The sequence below is a fragment of the Danio rerio genome, chromosome 21 (genome assembly GCF_052040795.2).
Source record: "Danio rerio strain M-AB ecotype USA chromosome 21, GRCz13ab, whole genome shotgun sequence".
Classification (NCBI taxonomy): Eukaryota; Metazoa; Chordata; class Actinopteri; order Cypriniformes; family Danionidae; genus Danio; species Danio rerio.
The window spans coordinates 35,711,585-35,732,879 of NC_141041.1; the positions used below are offsets into that span (position 1 = coordinate 35,711,585).

The 21,295-nt window shown below is 34.8% G+C and overlaps 1 protein-coding gene across 2 annotated transcripts in view; it reads right to left on the reverse strand.

Moving 5' to 3' along the window:
- Window positions 1–1,621: 1,621 nt before the first annotated feature.
- Window positions 1,622–21,295, reverse strand: part of zgc:165573 — a 44,827-nt gene continuing 25,153 nt past the window's right edge. For both annotated transcript variants that reach the window (XM_087299064.1, NM_001098766.1), the window contains 2 exon segments: window positions 6,491–6,768; window positions 1,622–2,081 (listed from right to left, as the gene is read on the reverse strand). In XM_087299064.1, the coding sequence (XP_087155190.1) occupies window positions 1,972–2,081; window positions 6,491–6,737 (357 nt within the window). In that variant the 5' untranslated portion in view covers window positions 6,738–6,768 and the 3' untranslated portion in view covers window positions 1,622–1,971.

Below are 21,295 nucleotides of genomic sequence, written 5' to 3' on the forward strand. Positions count from 1 at the left end.
AGCCCTTGTTAGTCCAAAGATCCAAGTTAACAAAGCAGCATAGTATAAACCTGCTTCACCACTAAATTATCTTACCACAGACGTAATAAATTACTGCTCCTCTAAAATCAGTGCCTAATTATGAACACTCAATATAGGACTTTCAAATAATATACAACAAAAGTCATGCTTTAACAAATGCTACAACACAAAACAATCATGATTTGAATTTGGGTGTCAGAGTTCTCCTATTCAAATGAGACCAAAGTTTGTTTTAATGCAAATATACCTGCCAAGTCTCAAATTAGCATTAGCAAAGAGCATAAAAAATTAAAATAGACTAAATGTATTAGTTTTCTAATACTACGGGACAATAACCATTTTTTAAGGGGTTTGAAAATGACAAGGTTTTAAACCACTACAATTTCTGCTATACCGTTCCTACGGTGTATTTTTTATTTAGGTTTTTTTTTTTTTTTTAGCACAACAGTATCTCCAGCAGAAAAGATATCCAAAGATGCCGTTTTAAATTGTAAAGAAATCTGTTTTTGAAACAAATGAAGACCGCAGAAGTTTATCATACCATCAAAATCTCATACCGGCCTATGAGTAGAAAAAGCATAACCAGTGCAGCAGGTTAAAGTCCAGTACAATGAAAACCCGGTGATGTGCAATTACTGGGTAAACTCCACATGAGGTTTAGCTGAAACATAATAAGTGATGTTTCGTAAACAAATTTTGGGAGGAGCATGCGCAGATGTTATAGCATTAAATACGTCATTGACAATTATACTATTATCCAATCCATTCTTGACCAAACCCCTATATACCAAAGCTGTCTTACTTGCAGTATCTCACAACTCCTCTTAAGACACATCACCTCTTAAGCATTACATTCACAGGGGGAGCGTTCTGGGGACGGCTAGATACTTCACTCGAATCCCAACTCCTCTCTATTCCCTGATAAGCGGAATAACACGAGCTGGAGTGTCTTCCCTGAGCTCAGAGCCCTCTCCCCGGACAGCACGCCAAATACGCCTTATTCTTAAACATCTGTTAAACATCAAGTGTGAACTCGTGAAATTTGCCAATTATCAGTTGAATATGAATTAAAGCAAATGTTCAGAGGTCTGAGGTTTTCTGGAATGTGCATAGAAACTTTGTAAAAGTGAACATACACCAGAATAAATTGTAATTTTTTTTAAATAATGATTATGGCTCATTTAAAGTGGTTTAAATTAACTCAATATTTAATTGAAATGTGTTTACTTGGAGTTTACTTAAAGCTGTGAACATTCTTCTATCAAGTTTGTTTTTTAAAATCACAACTTCTGCATGAGAAGTGGCGTATGCACATTTCTGCCCCCTTTTGTGTGTATGCTAGGTGAGGTTTATATATACGCATGGGCTTAAGGGATAAAAATGTATAAATAAAAAGTCAAAATACTTCCTTCCATCTCAAAAGAACAAGCTGAAACTCTAAGTTGGCTTCCTCAAAATATGTACAGTAACAGTGTGGGTTTGTGCTGCTTTCTGTTTAAGCACCAAGATCATGCTGACATGAACATTGAGCCAGAATTATTTTGACGGCAGATAGAAAGTACACATAAAACACATGAATAAATGAAAAAGACGACATGGCTTATTTCCATTCTTTTAATTAATAAACATTATTCCTTGCATTAAGACAGATCAAACATTCACTTTGATTATCAAATCTAGTCTAGACTCATCCAGATTTGCATTCATTAATAAAGATGACATCTGTGTTAATTTTCAGACAAATAATAAAAACATCATTTAATTCGTCATTACAAATAAGATCAACATGTAATAAGGCTTTCGTACGATTGAAGGAATAAAAAGGTGCTCTAAGGCAAACATTGCTTCCGGCTTATTACTTTCAGTAGTCATAAATAAATAAGAATCGAAACATGGAGTTGAAGATCTTTACAAATACAGTAGGAGCTCACAGTGGATTGTGCTTTTAGTTTAGGTCAACATGTCGCAGAGACAACAGCAACACAGAGCCGCCCAACATGTGGCTAGACAAGCCTGCTCACCGGATTGGTCATCACGTCTGCCCTGCTCCACAACATACACTGGAAAAAACACACACACACAAAGATCATATTACACCAGTCAAATATTGTCCCAGTTTGCTGAATATTTACACACACCTTTTCTGACATGCTTGTTAAAATCTATAAAAGGATTAGACAATAATAAATTGTATTCGATTTTGGATTACAAAAACATCTTGTTGACAACTGGTTGCAACGAATTCATATTTAAAAGAACATTTAGCTAATATTTTTGAGCTGTAATTATTGTAATAATTATTGTGGCTGTAAATATGGTCAAAAAGTTACATGCGTCATTGGATTACACCTGTTTCATCAAAAAAATAAAAATAAAAAAGTTTTAATAGAATAATTTGCCCATAATTAAAACAACAGCAAATGACGCAGTTAATCATGACTTAATCAACTTTTAATCAATATATTGGATTAGATCAAGTGCATCGGCTACAATCAGCCTGTCTGAGCAGACCAAAGAAAGTGAGAGTTGACGTTCCGCCACAACATAGTGACCAAGACCGGATAAGTCCTTAGGTAAAAACAGCAATTATTATTTTCATTATTTTCATTCGTCCCAATTCATTATAAATCAAGTAAGTGACATTTTAAGTCGATCTCTCACTTTTGTATGTTGTAGTGTTGTATTATACCACAGAAACTGGTAGTTTTTGCTTTGCTCTGGCTTTTTCAGGATTAATTACTGTGAAATCCCGATTGCAACAGAGAAATCTCTGTAGATTGATGTCATTTTATGCCATTCAGCTTTATAAGCTTATAAGGTGAGCATCACTTTAGACATTACACTAGAGAATCGTTAAAATACTAGCTCTAAAGTGACGTTTGTGAAGTAGCAATGGTTTCTGCTGTTCTGACTGTCAGCTGCCGATGTGAATCAATGGCGGAAGAAAGCTTAAACAGCTTAAAGTGACATTTAAAGGCTTAACTAGGTTAATTAGGTTAACTAGGCAGGTTACGGTAATCAGGTAAGTTATTGTATAACCAAGGTTTGCTCTTTAAACAATCAAAAAAAATATATAGCTAGGGCTAATAATTTTGGCCTTAAAATGGTGTTTAAAAAATTAAAAACAGCTTTTATTGTAGCCGAATTAAAACAAATAAGACTTTCTCCAGAAGAAAAAAAGATTATTAGACATACTGTGAAAATTTCCTTGCTTTGTTAAACATCATTTGGGAAATATAAAAAAAAAATAATAATAATAAATAAATAAAAAAGGGGCTTATAATTCTGACTTTAATTGTGTGTGTGTGTGTGTGTATACACACACACACACACACACACACACACACACACACACACACACACTATATATATATATATGTGTGTGTGTGTGTGTGTGTGTGTGTGTGTGTGTATATATATATATATATATATATATATATATATATATATATATATATATATATATATATATATATATGTGTGTGTGTATATAAAAAAAAAAATATATATATATATATATATATATATATACACAGTTGAAGACAAAATTATTAGCCCCCTATAAAATATTTCATTATTTTTCAAATAACTCCCAAGTGCTTTTTAATGGATTAAAGATTTTTTCAACACATAATTTTTAAACATAACAGTTTATTCAGGAAGCTTTGAGTGTTTGTAATACAAACAGAAACACAATTATAATCAAAAAAAAAAAAAAGCTTGGAGGTCAAAATTATTAGCCCTCTGATGTTAATAGTCAATAGTGTAACCCTTTAGCTTGATAACAGCCATCAGTCGTTTATTGTAGCTCTCAACAAGTTTCAAGCATGTCTCCTGAGGAGTGTTAGCCCATTCTTCCTTAGCAAATCTCTCAAGCTCTTCCAGATTTGTTGGTCTTCTGGCATGAACTCTAGACTTCAGTGTCCCCCACAGATTTTCTATTGGATTCAAGTCTGGGCTTTGTGCAGGCCAGTCAAGGACTTTCACTTTGTTCTGTTGAAGGTAGTTCTTTACCAGAAGTGAGGTATGCTTTGGGTCATTATCATGCTGGAATACAAAACGTCGACCCAAACCAAGTTTTGTTGCAGACTGTTTGAGGTTATTTTTCAAAATCTTCTGGTAGTCTTCCTTTTTCATGTTTCCTTCAACCCTGATAAGATTCCCAGTTCCACATGCACTGAAACATCCCCATAGCATTATACTCCCACCGCCATGTTTCACTGTGGGAACGGTGTTCTTTGGATTAAATGCCTCTCCCTTCTTCCTCCAAACATAGGCAACATCTCTATGGCCAAAGAGCTCTAGTTTTGTCTCATCTGACCAAAGGATACGTTTCCAGTATTCATTATTTTTCTCTAGATTGCCCCTGGCAAACTTCAGTCTAGCTTGGAGGTGTCTCTTTTTAAAAGAGGAGTCTGTCTTGGTCGACAACCTTTCAGTTCACTCCTGTGCAGGGCTCTAGTGACCGTCTTTGCTGAGACATTAATTCCAGACTTGGCTAAGTCATTCACTAGTGTCTTGGCAGTTGTTCTTGGGTCTTTAGAAACCTCTCTTACTAATTTTCTTTCCAAAGTTTTGGAAATCTTTCGCTTTCTACCTCTGCCAGTCATGTTCTCCACAGTGTGGATCTCATTAAACTTCTTGATAATACTTCTCACGGCACTTCTTGACACTTGAAAACGCTTTGATAAACATGTATATCCTTCTCCTTCTTTGTGAGCCTCAACAATTCTTTTTCTCAAGTCTAAACTTATTTCTTTTGTCTTTATCATAATGACAGAATGCATTATCGTACTATTTGTTTTTCAAGACACCAGTTTTAAGCTTTAAGTGCAATTTAAAGGCTTAATTAGGTTAATTACCTTAACTAGGCAAGTTAATGTAATTAGGCAAGTCATTGGACAACAGTAGTTTTTTTCTTGGAGCCAATCAAACAAATAATTACTTAAGAGGGCTAATAATATTGACCTTAGCAGTTTTTACTTAAAAAAATAAATAAATAATTATTTCACCCAAAATAAAAGAAAAAAAACTTTTTCCAGAAGAAAGATACAAAAGGAAATGCCGTGAAAACAATTTTCTTGCTCTGTTCAACAGCACTTGTGAAATATTTGTAAAAGAATACAAATTTCATAGGAAGGCTAATAATTTTGACTTCAACTGTATATATATATATATATATATATATATATATATATATATATACATATATACATATATTATACATACATATATATATATATATATACATATATTATACATACATATATATATATATATATATATATATATATATATATATATATATATATATATATATATATATATACATACACATACACACACATACATACATACATACATACATACATACATACATACATACATACATACATACATACATACATACATACATACATACATACATACATACATACATACATACATACATACATACATACATACATACATACATATAAATTATTAGCGGCCTTGTTTATTTTTCCCCATTCTCTTTTTAACGGAGGGAAAATTGTTTCAGCACATTTCTGAACATAATAGTTTTAAAAAACTTATTTTTAACAACTGATTTATTTTATCTTTGCCATGATGACTAAATAATATTTTACTTGATATTTTTCAAGACACTTCTATACAGCTTAAAGTGACATTTAAAGGCTTAACTAGGTTAATAAGGTGAACTAGGCAGGTTAGGGTAATTTGTCAAGTTATTTTATAGCGATGGTTTGTTCTGTAGATTATCAAAAAAAATAAATAAAATAGCTTAAAGGGGCTAATAGTTTTGTCCCAAAAATGTTTTTAAAAAAATTAATAACTGCTTATTCTAGCCGAAATAAAACAAATAAGACTTTCTCTAGAAGAAAAAATATTATCAGACATACTGTGAAAATTTCCTTGCTCTGTTAAAAATCATTTGGGAAATACTTAAAAAAAGTAAATAAAAATCAAAAGGGGGATAATAATTCTGACTTCAACTGTGTGTGTGTGTGTGAGTGTGTGTATATATATATATATATATATATATATATATATATATATATATATATATATATATATATATATATATATATATATATATATATATATATATATATATATATATATATATATATAGCTGATTTTAAATTACATGTTTTCAAAGTGGTCCCAGAGGGTCAAGTCCTTTAGACAAAGAACTGTGTTTGGTATTTAATTAAAATGCTATTCAGGTCAAATGAGCTACCCAATTATCACAAAAAAAATATAATAATAATAAAAAAACACATCAGAAAAAGTATAATTAACACACAAATTAAATGACTTTGTGACTTTTGCAGAAACTATGGGTGTTACGTTTCCAGTAGCTGTCCTATCTGTGTTTTGTTAAATCTGATTTTGAGGAAGTTTGACTGAACAATGAATATTTAAATGAGAGTATGCTCAACATGTCATGAAACAAGGCTCTTACCAGTGTTAGTGGGAGGTCCTGGTTGTGGGTACCCCTGGTATCCTGGTTGTGCTGTATAGGGACCAGAGGGTCCAGGAGGGTAGTTTGGGTAGCCCTGTGCTGGGTATCCTTGCGCTGGGTATCCCTGAGGTGGGTATCCCTGAGCTGGGTATCCCTGAGTTGGGTATCCCTGAGCTGGGTATCCCTGAGCTGGGTATCCTGGAGCGGGACCAGGCCCCGTGTAAGCAGGAGGCTGCTCGTAATTCATCTATACACTGCACCTCACAACACGAGGCAACCTGACAGAAAGCAATGACAAAATTAGTAAACTTCCTGTGGCAGTTTCAGTGTTTTAAGCTTACATGGACATGGACATTTGGAATTATGCAAGGAAGTATACAAGTCAGCAAAATATATGTAGATGTACAAATAGTTTTGAAGACTTGATGAAAATTGTTTTACATATTGTGGTTTTAAGATTTTCAGCAATTACAATTAAAACTACAAGTGTAATTACCATAATTTACCATGTTTGTTCCGTTTCATCTGAATAATTACTGTTTCATTGGATTTTTGGAGGCTAATGATCATTAGGGCTGCATTTCTTTTGTGAGATATAATTTCATATTTTACATATTGCTGAATTTTTTGAACTATTCAGAAATAAATCCATGCATTTTTTTTTATATACTTAATATGCCCTATTAAGAACACTGAAAACAGATGTGCTGCTTATTTTTTATTTATTTGATGAACAAACTTCCAGGATTAAAATAAACAAATAAATAATTAAATAAGTAATTAAGTAAGTAAGTAAGTAAGTAAGTAAGTAAGTAAGTAAGTAAGTAAGTAAGTAAATAAATAAATAAATAAATAAATAAATAAATAAATAAGCGGGCGAAGCAGTGGCGCAGTAGGTAGTGCTGTCGCCTCACAGCAATAAGGTCGCTAGGTCGGTGGTTCGAGCCTCAGCTCAGTTGGCGTTTCTGTGTGGAGTTTGCATGTTCTCGCTGCATTCCTGTGGGTTTCCTCTGGGTGCTCCGGTTTTCCCCACAGACCAAAGACATACGGTACAAGTGAATTGGTCAAGCTAAATTGTCCGTAGTGTATGAATGTGTGTGTGTGTGTGTGTGCGTGCTTGTGTGTGTGGATGGATGTTTCCCAGAGATGGGTTGCGGCTGGAAGGGCATCCGCTGCGAAAAAAAAACTTGCTGGATAAGTTATCGGTTCACTCCGCTGTTGCGACCCCGGATTAATAAAGGGACTAAACCGACAAAAAAATGAATAAATGAATGAATGAATAAATAAATAAATGAAACTGAGAAGAAGAACTACGAATGTCTTCACTTTCACTTTGACACTTTTATTTTGGCACACTTAAAAACAGAACACTGACAGCCCACGTCTCTGAACTGAATTTCTTCTTCTTCTATTAGGGTTAATTGCAGTTGCTAACACAATTTGGAAGGTGCATCTCTGAACACAGTAACAGCTAAAAAGCGAGAAAGCTATCACATGGATATTAATGTTGAATGGTTCAAACCAACTCTTTCTCATGAAATAATGCTGAAATCTCAATGACATCACTGTGTTCTGGCTGCTACCAAAGAGCTTAGAATCAACAAGAGGCGACAATAGAACGTTCCATTGTAACAGAAGCACCCAGGAACAGCCCATCGATTTCGCCATTTTGGAGTGAAAGCAAATGTCCGTGTATAGGATTTTATTGCTGTCGCGATGGCAAGCAGCTACTTTGTTAATTTGTTTATTTTAAAAAAGTGCATTAAAGCTGAGATACCACCTGAAAGATGACAATACAACACTGTCACAATCATCAGCACTTTTAATAATTTATTTTACAGACTTAAAGTTTATATTTTAACTACCTATTTTCTAGGAACTTTCACTTTTAGGTGAAATTACTTTAAACTATTTTCCTTTAATAGTTTGAGCACTACATAATATAAATTAATACTGACATGTTAAATTAAATTACACTTTCTGTTGCAGTATTATATGTTATACAGGGCTCGAAATTGCGACCAATTTGGTCGCTTATGCGCCCGATATTTTATCTGTGCAACCTCAAAATATATTTGGGAGCATTTTTGCGAGTGTATAAAATTGTTGTATGCGACCAGTTTTTACTGCAAAATGTTCACCACATGCGTGGATTCGGGAGACATGCATGCAGAATCCATCTCTGCACTTGAAATGCGAAACGCAGCGCTTAGGAATGGTTTAAAACAGTTGTCATGTCAACTTGCTGCAGTAAACAAAGCCAAAACTGTAATGCTTGCCCTGCCTTCGCGCTCTTCTTATTGGCCCACCACTGCTCTAGCACTGAAATATCAGCTGTCAATCAATCAGTCAATGCCTTTTTTCTTGGGATGACAGAGAGTGCTACTACCACGAAAAACTGTTAAGCGCTGAAGATGAGAATGAAGATAACACTGACAGATTTTGTTTTAGAAACCATCTAGTTACAAATACTGACTCATCTTACTAGTGATCATGTGCTGAATGGTAATCCACCATCTACACTTTTTGAAGAGTGGATAAAAGACTTCCGTTGGCTTCAAGTCCACTATGAAAAGTCTGTGGGATGGAATTTTTAGTTCACTGTTTGCCAAATCTAGCACGCAAGCTTCCGTTTAATCCTTCATACAATCGCCAGATGCTGTCAGATATACGTCAAATTTAACACCACGTACACCATCGCAAACGGGCTTGCACTGACTAAACTAACATCGCTACTCATAAAAAGACCGGTATTGCTATTAACACGACGTATGCATATAATAAGGTACAGTAACAGTATGTGTCAAAAACATCAGTGCAATATCAGACAGCACCCGTGAGAACAGCACAGTTATACCCTTAACAGATTCATTCATGTCAAACAGTGCGTGCAGGGCCAGTGAGCGCTCCGTGTATCTTTTGGTCACTCAGTTATGTTAAAAAAAATCTATTTTCTCGTGATAACGGGATTTCATTGAGAAATATTTTCCTCACGCTTGCATATATATATATATTTATATATTTATATATTTATATATATATATATATATATATATATATATATATATATATATATATATATATATATATATATAAATATATATATATATAAATATATATATATATATAAATATATATATAAATATATATAAATATATATATAAATATATATAAATATATATATAAATATATATATATATATATATATATATAAATATATATATATATATATATATATATATATATATATATATATATATATATATATATAAATATATATATATATATATATATAAATATAAATATATATATATATAAATATAAATATATATATATATATAAATATATATATATATATATATATATATATATATATATATATATATATATATATATATATATATAATTATTTATTTATTTATTTTTTGCTTGTTAGTTTGATTACTGTTGATTTCAAATTCAATAAATAAGTTTGTAGAAAACAATTGGTGGGTGCGACTAAATTTTGGCTGATGCGCCTAAATTTTTAAAGTTAGGAGCACCGGTGCTACCAAGCAAAAAAATTAATTTCGAGCCCTTTTATAAAAGTATATAGTACTTTTTTCAGTGTTTTCTGTTCATTTATTTTGGATGGTGAAAACAATTCCCCTACGAGAGTGATTATAGCGCCTCCCGATGGTGAATGCGGTTATACTCATGGCAGGTGTTATTTGATAATTCGGTCGTTTATTTCACTGATTTAGCAACTGTCAAACGTCATCGGGGAAACGGTTTGAATTTCCGCTTAGTAAAAAAACATTAGAGTGCCATTTGGGATGACACTACATACATATACTATCCTGTTGAGTATGTAAGTGCATAAGTACATAGTGTATGAGTGCATAGTGTAAAGTGTGCCATTTGGGATGCAGCTAGACTCTTCCATAACCCTCACTGCACACCATCAATATGTAGCATGCACTTCACTTTAACGAATCCATACTTTAAACAATACTGCCTACAGCTATGGGTACACCTATTCATTGTACATTTTGCTGTCAACACTGCCAATTTTACATTGTCCTGTTTTTTGGGAGTATGCTGTTGTATTTTGCACTGCCTGTATTTTGTCTGGAGCCAGCACCTAAGCTTTTCACTCATCATAGCACACGTGCTGCTGATGATGTGACAATAAAAGTGATTTGATTTGACTTTGTCGCTAGATTTAACAAACTTTTCAGACCCCCAAGTGAAAATTTTTTAAAAAGCAACTAGCGTCTTTTTTGTGCGTTACTGGAGATTTTTTATAGACTGTCATTTGACCACACTATACTGTCCCTACTCTTCTCAACAAGCTCCAGGTTATGCCCTCTGCCCCTCCCCCACCTCAGAGCACTGACAGGCGGCCCAGTTCTCGTACAGGCGGCCCAGTTCTCCCCTATCTGCAGCCCGAGAGCAGATCTCCCCTCTGCATTTCGACGGCAAATGATTTAGCACGGGCAGTGTGAAGGTATTTCCCTTGTACACTCAAACCAATCCGCTTCTTCTTTATTTTACCAATTTAATTTGTCTATTTATTTTTTTCTTGTTCACAATAACAGATATTTTAGTGACAGTTTTGGAACTTGCCTGAGTTTATAACATATGAGAGATTACTGCAAATTAACTACACATCTATATTAATATAATGTATTCGAATAACAACAAATTGTTAAAATTTAGTAGTTAAATTCACATGCTTACACAAAGCGTTAAACAAACAGAAATGGGAGAACATGATGATGTCAGTAACATGCAAATTGACGTATGACGCAATCTAGCAACATTTCAGGAAGAGCTTAGCACCTTTACGTTAAAAATAGTTGGCAACAGTGGATTACAATCCAATTGAAGACATATGGGGAATTCCGAAGAGACAACAAGTTGAGCATCTCTCTGAGAAACTCTAAAAGAAGGGTCATTTTTGAAGAATGGAAAAGATACATGTTGCAAAATGAAGTCAACTTGTTCATTTCATGCCTAGAAGTCTTGGTGCTGTCATTAAAAATGCAAAGTAGATTTTGATGTGGGGTATACTCATTTTTGCATCACCATAATTTAAGTAAGACTTTAAAAAAAATTGTAATTTAGGTTATTTTGTTAACCTTACTTTCATGTTTAAGTTAAACATATATTATATTAAACTTAATTAAATATATTAAACTGTCAACATTTTTGAAATTTCCTTTAGAAATATTGGACATTGTTTAAAATGTTACTTTTCAATGGGGGTGTATGAATATAAAATATTTCGACTCATATTTAACTCTGTAATTTAATTCATTCTGTCAGTTATCCATGCTGTTGTACTATCCGCTTCTTAAGTCATGACGTATCAGTGACATATGGAATACTGTTTCCGGGTACAAGCCGCTACTCATTTAAATAGAGATAATATTTGTTTAAGGCCACTTATCATTCATATCACACAGTAAAGTGAATTTTCTATAAAATCGAGCTGTACACATCAGTCTCTGGGTTTGCTGCATCACAAATACCAACATTTTAACAATAAAAAAAAAAAAATTATCATTTTCTGGCCATCGGATATCAGGCATGATTATATAAATATTGCAATCGTGATTTTCGAAAGTATTACAGCGCTTTGTAAACATTTACTATTACCATTTGATGAGTCTCCCACAGTTTGATATAGCGCTTGGCAAGGGCGTAGATTTGCACTTGACATTGGTGGGGACTGGGGACGAGTCACCCCCGCCAAGAATGAATATTGTTTATATATATATATATATATATATATATATATATATATATATATATATATATATATATATATATATATATATATATATATATATATATATATATATAAATATATATAAATATATATATATATAAATATATATAAATATATATAAATATATATATATATATATATATATATATATATATATATATATATATATTGCTATTTATTATTTAACTGCTATTAAAATGTATTATTAACTAATCCTCTCTTCTTACAATTTATTAAGTTCAATTAAATAGTCATGCGTGTAGCCAAGGGGGGTCAGGTGGTTTGAAAGACCAACAGTTGGATTATTATTATTATGTTTGAATTTATCTTATTATTCAAATGGACACATTTTTACAGAGGAAGGTTGAATGCATTGGCCAGTTTGTTATTTGCCTAGGCTTCAGTTTTCAATTATATCAAGTTTTAACAGATTTCCCAAAGAAAATTATGATAAAAAAATTTATTTTAAAAATAAGTATATTTACATATTTGAAGAGTTCAGATGCAAAAACCTCTAAATGCCATTTAATATTTACTTCTAAAATGAGCATTTTTCTCCAACTCCTGTGTGATTTTACTTTTATAGTGACAAATACGTTCTTTTCATTGCCTTTAAAGTGAAATAACTGAACATAAATATACAAGGCTGAGAAAAATGCTCATTTTACATGGCATTTAAAGGTTTTGGCATCTGTACTGTACTTCATTTCTTTATTCTAAGAATTTAAAGTCCTAATTTCTAGTTCAAAGTATTTTTATTATTAATAAAACTGTAATAAAACTTACAGTTTAAAATGTGTAAATAAAGCAATTTGACAAAATGGTAGGAAATAGTTTTGGTACATTAAAAAGTGTAGTTGTAATAACTATCCAACAAGATTATCAAGCAAAAATTAGTTCTTAATATGTCACTAAAATGTCATATTTATACCTCAATTAAACAGAAAATCAGGTGAATAACTGCAAAAAGGTTCAGTTGTTCAGAAAACAAATAACCCCTTTCAATAAGCTGGGTACAGGGGTCCGTTCTTCGTACCTCGCTTAAATGATCTAAGATGACTTGGCAGATCCTGGATCTTTTAATCTTGATAACTGATCTCTCGCTAATTTGGTTCTCCAAACAAGTTCGCGAATCAGATTAGAATATCTGGATGAACTGATCTGAGATTGCTGCGTTTGTTGTTAAGGACAGATCTATCGATCCTCGAAATCATGATCAGCAATGCAAGGATTGGCTGACGGCACAGCAGCGTAATGACATCATCTGATTAATATTCAATTATCCATGTGAGCAAAATTACATCAAATTAGCAGTAACCGGCTTGTTAAATATGACACGCAGTAACTTCACATTTGTTGTGAGCTGCAGGCTTTACACTTTCATTTGTCAAGACAAGAGTATTCATCATGTATTTCAATGCAAATCAATGTATTTAGTTCTTCATTTAGAGAAGATTTTCTTTATTATAGTAACCGTTTTTTAATCGGTGTAAAGAATAACTGGTTGTTTCCAAAAGCATTTTGATATTGGTAAAGGCGTCTGAAACTTTTGTGAAGCATCACTGGCATATTAACTGTCAAAACATGTTTATGACTGCATAAATGTATTATTGCTTTTATAAAAAGTCACATATTGTGCATTTCTATTATACACAATTTGTACTAAAGCGATCTAAAAAGTTCATATCAATAAGTTTTCTCTTTGCACCACCAGGTGGCAGTCTTTGTATTTTCATTTCGAGGGTGCAGATTGCATACGTTTTATTAATATGTATAACTTTATTTATTTTATTAATGACTATAACTTTTATATATATAGTTAAAAAATATTTACTATTTTCACAAGTGTATATAACTTTTACTGTAAGAAAATATCAGAACTCGGTACATACTTTCTGTATTATCTTTGCTTGAACTGAGCCGATCTAATCCTGTTTATATGATTTGAACCTGCTCCCAATCAGGTTTGACCTAGCAGATATGTTGCCATGACAACAACTCTCGGATCAGCTTTGAAGAACGAAACGATCCTGGATCGTGTCAAATCGTCAATATCCAAATCCAGCTAACTGAGGCCCCGTTTACACTAGTGCGTTTTAGTTTTAAAACGGCGTTTTAGAATGAAAACGATCCGCGTCCACACTCGCGTTTTACCCAGCGTTTTTGAACTGCTCTCAGTCCACACCAAAACGCTGAAAACGCACTTCACGTGACCACACACACACACTTTGGCAATCGCTGGAGCCCATCTACCCAGATGAGAGCTCTGCTAGTCGGACTTCTCATCAAGCATCTCCCGCTGGATCTAATCTCACTATATTTACTAAACGTGATATTTCATTCATCTTGTTGTCTTTATCTAACGACATATTCCCTGACTTTGGGGATTGGAATATTACTTGTTCTTAGGTAACGTGTTTTGGCTGAGCAAAGATAAGTTAATGATTAATGCAAGCACGTGCATTCTGTATATTGACTGATCGCTTGCCTTTATTTCCTATAATGTAAAAACTTATTGTATGTTATACTTTTATAATGGCCATTATCGATTATTAAAACTGATATTCAGCAATAGAGAGGGTATGTTTCGTATTTTCACTGAAATTGAAAGGAGGCAGTTGTTATCGGCTCCGTTTTGTTATAAATATCCACACAGTGAAGATGACGCTCATATATGCAGCACGACGCCTCAACATTTCTGCTGTCTAAGTTGCTAATATTAAAATGAAAATAGGCAGTTCCTTAAATCAAGTTTACATTTTATTGTTGAGAAAGTGAAACAACGTAGCCAAGGTGATGTGAATGAAGTTATAAAGTACACTGTTCCCTGTGAAGATTGACGCGTGTCCTCGGTATGTTTTCCATATCAAACAAGAAGAGATGCAGCCTTGATCAAACTTGCGAAGTCTGAACTTACACGGAGAAGATTCAGGACTGAACTGTTTGTAGGCTACTTAATATTGAGGAAAAGCCCCAATCAGAGAGGCGAATGTCTGCAGCCCCGCCTCCGTTTTCAGATGTCTCCGTCTTTCCCCATCCACACTGAGACGGAGCTGCAGCGTTTTAGAATGAAAACGGCCTCTCCAGCGTTTTCGAAACGCTCCGTTTTCGGCGCTCAAGAACTCCGGCGTAGTGTGGACGGATGGCGTAACCGTAGCAAAACTTATGCGTTTTCAAACTAAAACGCATTAGTGTAAACGGGGCCTGAGTAATCCACGTACGAAGAACGGACCCCAGGCCTGAAAGTGTTATGTTAAAATAATGTTTATTAACTGATAAAGAGAGAGTTTAATAAACACTTTCGTTCATTTTTCGTACAAATTAAACATGTCTCATAGTATTATTAAAAGATGGAGCACAGGCTGTAGTTTTTCTGAAAAATTGTTTCAACCAAAATTGGAGATGTTACTCTAAGAGATTAGGAGAACTGGCAGGGTCATATATGTTTACATGTAGGTGTTTATTCTGCAGTTAGCTTTCAGGGAATATTGTTTAACTTACAGACTAGTCTGCTTTAACATTAGACTGAACGTAAAATCCGTGAAAACACTAGCATAACGGCATCATGATGGACTCATTCAGTAGCGAACTTGAATTTATGTGACTTACACTTTTCGTTGGAAAAAGCTCTTTATGTCCACCTCTTCTTGCTACCTTCATCCTCACTTGTGCGTGTCACACACACACCTCACACATCGTGAAATTCCCCCCTGCGCAGTTGTTTTGGCGCTGTTTGTATCTGAAACTATAATCTGAAAGCAGCCACTCACATGACAGCAGGGAAAGGCACAGTCAATCACAATGTGTATATGTGTTTGGGGGCGGTGCGACTTGAGGAGAGAACGTGATTTAACCCTTTCGGCATGTCAAGGTTTATACTGACAGCGCAATGTTTTTAAGTGAATTAAATTATTGGTGGGGACATTTCGGTAGTTTGTGGATATTGGTGGGGACATGTCCCCACCGTCCACCCTAAATCTACGCCCTTGGCGCTTGGACCCGGAAGCCGCTTTGTGTGACGTCACTCTTAACAAGCAGATTAGAATTTTCATTCCAAAATTGCTGCCATGTGACACTATCAGCATCTAATGGCTGTTTCCCAAATAGCAACAGTGTCACCTCTTGGTGAATCTATGCTCTTTGTCGGTATTGACGGCCCACACCACGCTGGTATTTATGCAATGACCTCATAGCTGTGACGTTGCTTTAATATTTCTTTTTGAACCAGAAGAAGGAATTTGTGCAAAAAACACAAATTTTCCATTTTTAATGAAATATGTGTCCTAATCCGCTTGTTAAGTGATGACGTATGTAATACTGTTTCCGGGTCCAAGCCGCCATTCATTTGAGTGGAGAAATCATTCGTTTATGATCACGTTTTATACCTATCACACATTAAAGTTAATTTTATATAAAATCATAGTGTACACAACAATCTCTGGGCTTGCTGCATAACAAATACCAAAAATTTAACAATTTAAAAACAAATTAATCACTTTCTGACATCGGATATTAGGCATGGACATTGGACATATATACTGCGATCGTGATTTTCGAAAGTATTTAATTGCTTTGTAAACGTTTATTATTACCATTTCATGAGTCTTCCCATTCAGTTGAATAGAGCGCTTGGACCCGGAAGCCGCTTCGCGTGACGTCACACTTAACAAGCGGATAGTGTTTTTAGCAACATGGCACATCTATTTCAAATCACGCACAGTCTAGAGAAATATTTGCGTTCAGATGTTTGCATATGGATAAGCAACTTCTAGGAAAGGATTAAAGCCCTAGTGTGAATGGAGTGTGTTTAAAAGAAAAACACAGATTCCCAGTAGCATTCTCCATTTTAGTACTTGGTTGCTCAATAGTTATTGACTATGCTCACAGGATTTCCCATGCAGTTTTCTTCTTAGCTCATATTATACTCCCGGTCTTGTTATTTCTCTTGTCTTAGTCCTTTTTGTTAAGACTTCCAGTGTTGAACACTAGGAGCTTTTTATAATAGTGTTGTGTTAAAAAAATTTTTTTTTGTTAATTTAACAGCGTTGTGTTAACTTGAAATTACAAGAAGGTGACAGTAGAGTTCAAGAGACAAATGTTAATTAGCAAATAGATTTTGGCATGTACCATCTTTTAGGGATTGTAGTACTGTACCTTTCATTCACAACAGGCATACTTAGCCTACAGTATTTTATTTCTTAAAAAGGTGTGTTTTAGGGGAAAAGGTTTGCAATAAGAGGCAATTTCTTTATTCAGTTAAATGTGATACAATAATCTGAATTGCTGGGTGCATAAAGTGCTGATGAGGAATGACATTTGTATATATCACCCAAAAAATAAATAAATAAATGAATAAATCAAATCACTGAATATGATCAGAATAATCAATCCTCAAGAACAAGAAGACACTGTCAGGTGAAACAGCTTTAGCCCTAACAAATACACTTACAATGGCGGTGAGTGAACAGAGAGTGTTAGCTGAAGTTAAACAGTGCTCTCTTGATTCAGTAATGGTAAATTATTAACTTAATGGCTCTTAACGGAACAAGCTGGCAATCCACTGATTGGTCAGACAACATGAAAGCGAATAATGCACAGAGTAAATCTGTACATAAGTAAATAAATAATTTATGATTGTGTGATATGGCCACAGCCATATCACTCTGCAGCCCAAAATCGGTTACTCACTGAAGCCAAGCAGGGCTGAGCCTGGTCAGTACCTGAATGGGAGACCACATGGGGAAACTAGGTTGCTGTTGGCAGTGGTGTTAGTGGGGCCAGCAGGGGGCACTCAACCTGTGGTCTGTGTGAATAAGAATGCCCCGGTAAAGTAAAGAGGACCTAATACTGTCAGTGAGCTCCATCTTTTGGATGAGACGTTAAACTCAGAGGTCCTAACTCTCTGTGGTCATTAAAAATCCCATAGCACTTCTCGTAAAGAGTGGGGGTGTAACCTGTGTCCTGGACAAATTCCCTCAATTGGCCCTTACCCATCATGGCCTTCCAATCATACCCATCCACCGAATTGGCTCTATCGCTGTCTCTCCACTCCACCAATAGCTAATGTGTGGTGAGAGCACTGACGATGTTGTCCTGTGGCAGACGTCGCACCATCCGAGTGGATGCTGCACACTGGTGGTAGAGTGGGGAGATCCAATCTTATGATTGTAAAGCGTTTTTGATGTATGGCTATGATAAATGTGCTATATAAATACACACATTACATTACAATTCTTAACTACCACATATTACAACATGTTTTAACTTTAAACCTGTGTGATTATGGAATCGTCATGATGGGAGAGTTTCATTTCATTGATGTATTTGGAGTTTCAGTAAGAGAGCGCTATGTGGCCTTCAGAGAAGATTTACTACTTACACAACCTTGCTTCCCTAACAAGATAGCAGCTTTTTTATGAAAAAAGAGATTAATTTATAATTAAACACATACAGTCATGCATGTACACTAATAAACCAGTCATTTGATGCTTCGCAAAAGTTGCAGACACCTTTACCGATATAAAAATGCTTTTTTTGATGCAAAATGAATTTATAGTTAATCCTTCCGTCGATAAAAAAAAAAAAAAAAAAAACCTGAGTAGGCCTAGGCTACTATAATAAAGAAAATCTTTATTTTTATATCTAAATGTAGAACTAAATACATTGATTTGCATTGAAATACATGATGAATACTCTTGACAGATAAAAGTGTAAAGCCTGCAGCTCACAACAAATGTGTAAAGTTATTGCGTATCATGTTTAATAAACCATTTACTGCTAATTTTATGTCATTTTGATCACATGGATAATTGAATATTAATTAGACAATGTCATTACGGTGCTGTACAGTCAGCCAATCGCTGCATTGCTGATCATAATTTCGGGAATCGATAGATCTGTCCTTCACAACACACACAGCGATCTCAGATCAGTTCATCCAGACATTTTAATCTGATTTGCGAACTTGTTTGAAGAACCAAATTAGCCAGAGATCAGTTATCAAGATTAAAAGATCTGCCAAATCATCTTAGATCATTTAAGCATGGTACGAAGAACGGACCCCTGGTCCCGTGAAATGACTTTAGGGCGGGGCTTTTAGCGCATGTCTCAATTCTGCCCTGCTTCCGTCTATTCATCAATCTTCCTCACTTTTGTCAGCAAAGTCTATCTTCCACTGATCCAATTGGTTCCCCAAGAACAAAATTATGTGTCACTTGACATTTTTTCTTCTTCCAGGACCATTTCAATTGGCCATAAATTGCAATATGGGAGAAAAGCACAATCTTAAGTTTTGTTTCATGACTGCTTTAAGATGCTTCTGACTCTGAACCCTGCACATGAAACATTTCACACAAAACACTCTTTTTTTTTAGAAATAACACACTGTAGTAAACGTAGATTGCAAAATAACACAGTTAGCTTGTTGGTATGGAAAGTCTGTGATAGTACTTCAGTGCCAAAAAGATGGGATATGTCGGACTAAGTATGCTACCTAACATATGTTTTTTTCCATTTCAAAAAGACACAGGATAGTTTAAACACAATACTTAAAACACACACACGCGCACGCACGCAAAACACTAGTCCTCATAGAGAAATGTCAAATGTCATTTACTTCCATACATTTTAGCTGTACAAAACAGCTTGTTATGCCCCTTAAATGTTACAAAGTGGTATTTAATTAGCCAAAATGTCCAAAGTCCTTTTAAGGCAAGTCATTTCACTCAGCGCCCATCTTTGAAACGCCTCTCAGGCAGTAAGACAGGCCATTCTGTCTGAATGGGGAAACATCAAATTCTCCTAAATTGTTTGCCAAGCTTATGATTAAATTTCATATTAGGAATCAAAAATAAATGAAAAAACATTGTTTTTAGTTTCATTTCTAAACATTTTAGTGACACTAAAGGCTGATTTATACTTCTGCGTCAAACGCTGGCGTATGCTACGGCATTGACGCATAGCCCTTCGCCGTCTGCATCACTGACGTGCACCTCTCAAAAAAATGTAACTACAAGTCGCAAAAACGCGTAGAGCAAGCTCTGTGATTGGTCTGCTTGGAAGCGCTGACGAGTCTGGGCGGGACCGAGAGCCGCGCGAATGCCGCGAGCCCAATGGAACGATTGTTTACAAGTGTGGAGTCCTGTGAAGGAGCTCCGGATGGAAAGTTTTGTTTTGTGTTTACCTCATAGTTAAGGTTGTTGCACGTCCGCCGGTTCCTACCTCAAAATGAGCAAGTTTGAGCCACTTGTACATCCAGGAAGTGTTCAGGAAAAGCAAAACAGCAGCGAAGAAAATCGACACAGAGGAGCATTAACACCTCACTGCCAACTAGCGTTTTGGAAGTGTTAATGCAGACCAACAGAGACAGCGCGCAGAAGTATAAATGCACAGCTACGCGCGTTGCATGCGCCGTGGGTTACGCCGGTCACTTGACGCAGAAGTATAAACCAGGCTTTTATCTGCAGAAACTCACGGCTGGTTCGAGCCACTCCCCCGGATTGATTGCTGATTGGCTCCTGTGCTAAAAGGTGGGGCTTCATTCGTCTTGTTGACTGTTACACTTTCCTCAATTCAAAACTAAAAGAGTGACATGTCTTGTAATACAAATTAGTGTTTTCAAAGACTACAGAATACTTAAGTAGTTTGACTTTACTTTTAAATTATTATTTTCAATATGCGATGCATTACAATATTATTTGTGCATATACATTAGATTTATCCATACCAAATTCAAAACTGGAAATAATCTAACAAAAATCTTATGATCAGAGTTATCCGAGTTAACCCTAGTCATGTACCAATGGCGGCAAAGGAAGTATAAGTCTAACACATTTGTAAAAAAAAGAGCTTACGTCTGCCTTTTAAAATCAGGTGGCTAAACAAGGAAACAGAAAAGGAAACGAGTGACCCTGATCAATAACTGTTAAGTAACCAAGGAAACTACCAAGAGTGTGGAGAATGCCATAGTACTTGGAATCTGTGTTTCTCTCCATTCACACTACAGCGTTCATGCATTTCTAGAAGTAGTT